Here is a 5111-nt window from a genome sequence, read left to right on the forward strand (position 1 = left end):
TATATATATATATATAATGTATGTATGAATGTATGTATGTATACATATACTTTGAGATTCTTTCAATTTCTGTCCACCAAATCCACTCATAAGCTCAGAACTATAGTCGAAGACATTTGCCCAATGTGCCATGCAGTGGAACTGAGCTTAAAACCATTCTAGGAGGTAAAAACCTAATATGTATTTTGTTCTATTAAATGTTTATTTTTTATATTTCAACATTGGTACAGAAGCTTGCTTCCCAAACATAAGGTTTCGGGTTCAGTCCTACTGCATGGCACTTTAGGCCAGTGTCTTCTACTATAGCCTTGGGCCAACCAAAGCATTGTGAGTGGATTTGGTAGATGGAAACTGAAAAAAGCCCGTCGTATATATGTGTTTGTGTGTGTCTGTCTGTCTGTGTTTGTCCCCCCACCATTGCTTGACAACTGATGTTGGTATGTTTATGTCCCTGTAACTTAGCAGTTTGTCAAAAGATATAGATAGAATATGTACTAAGCTTACAAAAGATAAGTCCTGGGGTCAATTTGTTTGACTAAAAGGCAGTGCTCCAGCATGGCCACAGTCAAATGACTGAAACAAGTAAAAATAAAAGAATAAAATTGATTTATTATCTTCTATATATTTCTTTCCTGAATATATACCTGTATTTCAATGAAGCAAATTATTACTTATTCTAAGCTTGAAACAACAGATCATGTTCTAATTTGCTTTTGAATACTCACAAAATTAAATATGTTAGCACTAACTTGATTATTGCTTTTTGTATATATATTGTCTCTGAGTAATGTTACTGAGAATATATTCCTCCTTTACCAAAATAAATAAAGTTCTTAGTTTCCTACTTCGACTTGTACAATAAAATATGTCTTCACAGAGATCTAATAATGCAATATATCCAGAGTTGTCTCTCATACTTGACAGACCTAATTAGTAGTCATTAATATTCTGCTCGAAAAATTTCACATTTTACCTTAATATTTCTAGCCCGAAATGGCTTATTCTTTTATATCTAGCACTATGTCTTTCTCCATTTCTAAGTTAAGGTTAAAAATAAAGCGACCCTGCAAAACACAACTGATCTTTACATACAGACACACAGAACAACAACAATCAAATCCCAACAGCTGAGTGCACAACAAGCATCAGCGATCTGACTGTTGCCTGTACTCTTGATAAGAGATGCCAGTTAGCCTTTTACACCTACCAGGCTCCTTTATATTACCCTGGGTTGCTGGATAATTTTTCATTCTTTTAAGAATATTGTAGAACAAAAACTTTATATAGATTGAAATTTAAATCCTAATCTCTATAGAAATTTATTGTTTCAAGAATACATTGAATTTGAATGACTTTTAATTTGTACGATTATAGATAACAACTTGAGTATATATATGTATGTATGTTTATATATACATACATATACAATTGGCTTCTTTCGGTTTGCATCTGCCAAATCCATCACAAGGCTTTGATCAGTCCAGGGCTATAACAGAAGATCCAAGGTGCCAAGGAGTGGAACGGAACTCTAGACCACTTGGCTGGAAAGCAAGCTTCTTAACCACACAGCCACACCTGTTCATAATTATATATAGATCTTGTATCATTCAGAATTGTGTATATTGGTCTCTCTCACTGAATTGTTCAAACTTATCTCCTCTGATTTTTGTTGTTTTATCTCAGACTGTGGATCCTGCTGGGCCATGGGTGCAACCAGTGCACTTGCTGATAGAATCAACATTTTTCGATCTTACCCCTGGCCTCCTGCTTACTTATCTGTCCAGGAAATCATTGATTGTGCAAATGCAGGCAGCTGCAATGGTGGAGATGACAATGGTGTATATGCTTATGCTCATGTTAATGGGCTAGTGGATGAAACTTGCAACAATTACCAAGCCAAGAACCAAGGTAGGTCTTACTCTACATATATATATATGCATACATAATTAAGGATAAAATCAATTAATGATCTTATCAGTGGCCAGCATGTAATAAAAACCATACAGGTAAACATTAATATGAATATATAACTATACAGATATAATTATAATTAAGGATACCGAGAAACAGCACCTACATGTAAGAGATAGATATCAAAAGTCTATAAAAAGGCTGAGATTTACTAAATCTCTTTTATTCATTTGCTTGCTTTCAGCCTTTTGCTAATGGAGTGTAATTTGAAGTGGTTTTTAGAGTCTTTTGACATCTATCGCTAGTGTGTTGGTGCTGTTTCTCTTAACCCTTAATTATAATTATCATCATCATCATCATCGTTTAACGTCCGCTTTCCATGCTAGCATGGGTTGAACGATTTGACTGAGGACTGGTGAACCAGATGGCTACACCAGGCTCCATCTATTATATATATAAATCTTTGTCATGAATCATCATCATCGTCATCAATGATTGTCATCTTCGTCATCTTCATCATCGCCATCATCATCATCATCATCATCATTGTTTTAAGGTCCATTTTCCCACGTTTTGCATGTATTGGGCTGAATTCATCAAGGAAGGTTTTCTATGACTAGTTGGGTTTTTTTTTTTTTTTGATTGAGTTGGTTTCTGTTGGCAGCCCTTGTCTGTTTTCAAGCAAGGTAATATTTCCCAATGGCTAAACATGTTTGCATGGAAGATTGGAATCAAATGACAACATTTGTATGACCAATAACATTAGTTTATAGCTACAGCACCATGTCAAGACAAGGAAACACAATCACACACACACATGCGCATACACATTCACACACACATGTGCACACACACACACACACACAGAAGTGAAGAGATTAATCTTTGCCCACATGAAAGTAAGTACATCCCATCATACCAGCATGACTCCAGTTACCAGTCCTCAAATCTCAGATCTCCACCAATACTCTGGAGTCTGGCAAAGAATTTTGATAAGAGCATTCATCAATGCACCCACATACAAATGCACATGCCCCAACACAGCGGACACCAAGTAGACTGTTTCCCATCACCTCAAATATAAACTTCCTCACCCTCACACACACTGTACCCCTACACACACTGCATGTGGACATAAAGCCCCCATAACCTTAACCAATACAGAAAAAATATATACTAGCGAACACAGTAATGGATGTCTGCAACCTCTGCAAAAGTTATACATACAGTACCACTACACATACCCTAGTTCCACAAGAACACTAAACTGAAAGGTGCACACAGTAACCACAAACACTTCATTATGGCGTTTACTGACTTACAGCATAACCAACCCAGTGCCAATGTCTCAGTACCAAGGGACATAATTCTGCTTAGTTTGTTTCATCATCTTTTCACAACAACCACAAACTGAATGTGTCCTTTCACCTCCAGCAATAGAGAGCAGTCACCATACTTTGTTTCATATCAGCTGCCTTTAATGAGTGTAGGGTTGTATAATTGGATTGGTACCTAACACTCTGTTGTACTGCTGGCATGAAACCAATTGGTAAGATCAGCTGTAATGAACATACGGAACAACTGTTGGCTTGCCATGTCCCCAAAACATGTACCAAGAGTGATAAAAATCAAATATCCAATCAACATCATGGTGTTTGGAGTGGTCATTAGTGATGGTGAGGTTATGAGGGGAGAGAACTGCTTAGGGTTTATAATTCTTTTCTTTTGCTTTGTTATTATGAGAGGTCTTTTTCTTACGAGTGAGAGAACATTTCTTTTATTTTTTTTATCTTTTATTTGAAGAATTTAAGAATTTTCAGTCGAATGTATCAACCCCAATACTTATATTTTTTTAACAGCTTGGTGCTTATTTTAGCAGTCCCTTTTGCTGAACTGCTAAGTTATGGGAACATAAACACACCAACACAGGTTGTCAAGTGGTTGTGTGGGGACAAACGCAAAGACATATGCACACACACACACACACACACACACACTCACACACAAGTGTGTGTGTGTGTTTCCATCTATCAAATCCACTCACAAGACTTTGGTCAGTCTGAGGCACATGCTCAAGGTGCCATGCAGTGGGTGTGCATGTGAACTCTGAACCCTGTGGAGCCATATAATCCATTTTTTTCTCTCATGAATGTCCTAGGAATAACTGTAGATAAGTGTCTCCATTCTATATCTAGGAGAGAGATGACAAGCACTTAGTGCTGTGTGACACAATACTAGTAGGCACAAAAAAAACAAAAAAAACAGTGAGATATGTGACAAACTGACTGCATAATGCAACCCTTTGAAAGAATGCAAACTAGAAACATGAGATATATCAGATATAGAAGAGGAATTAGCCATAAGATCAGCAATTAAAATGAAGTTTCTGGACTGCACAACTTCAACATCATCATCAACATCGTTATTGCCATCATTACCATTACTACCATCACCACTATTACTAGTACCACCACCACCACCACCACCATCATCACCACCATCACCACTTCCACCAACATCATCTTTGTCATCATCACCACCACCACTACCACTACCACTACCAACCATCTCTACCACCACCACCAACATCATCATTGTCATTATCATCATCACCACTACCACCACTACCACCTCCATCAGCATTGCCACAATCACCACCACCACCATCACCACCATCATCATCCTCATCATCATTTTCCATCCATTTTCCATGCTGACATGAGTTGGATGATTCTTATGTAAAGACTTATATAATACTTGTATGCATATAAGTATCTAAGTTTTGTGCATGTACATTCTTTCATATATTGATTTTGGATTTTGTTTGTCTATGCCTAGATTGTCCAAAGTTTAATAGATGTGGCACATGTAAAACATTTGGAGAATGTGCACCAGTTAAAAATTACACCATCTGGTATGTTGGTGATTATGGCAGCATCTCTGGAATTGAAAAGATAAAGGCAGAACTATATAAAAAGGGACCAATCAGGTAAATATATTCTTTTATTCTTTTATTTGTTTCAGTCATTTGACTGCAGCCATGCTGGAGCATCACTTTGAAGGGGTTTTAGTCAAACAGATTGACTCCATGATTGACTCCATACACATATATAAATGAGTGGAAACTGAACCAGTGTATGTGTTAAATAATAAGGCACTAAAAGAAAATGACTCTCCCCAGACACAACAATGTATATATA

General features: G+C 36.9%; 1 protein-coding gene across 1 annotated transcript in view; it reads left to right on the forward strand.

The window, feature by feature from the left end:
- LOC106881834 (cathepsin Z) overlaps positions 1-5111 on the forward strand; it is a 41585-nt gene that overhangs the window by 27703 nt on the left and 8771 nt on the right. The window contains exons 3-4 of the mRNA XM_052968684.1: positions 1684-1908; positions 4750-4900. Of these exons, the coding sequence (XP_052824644.1) occupies positions 1684-1908; positions 4750-4900 (376 nt within the window). The remainder of the gene's footprint in view (positions 1-1683; positions 1909-4749; positions 4901-5111) is intronic.

The sequence above is a fragment of the Octopus bimaculoides genome, chromosome 6 (assembly GCF_001194135.2).
Source record: "Octopus bimaculoides isolate UCB-OBI-ISO-001 chromosome 6, ASM119413v2, whole genome shotgun sequence".
In the NCBI taxonomy this organism is placed as follows: domain Eukaryota; kingdom Metazoa; phylum Mollusca; class Cephalopoda; order Octopoda; family Octopodidae; genus Octopus; species Octopus bimaculoides.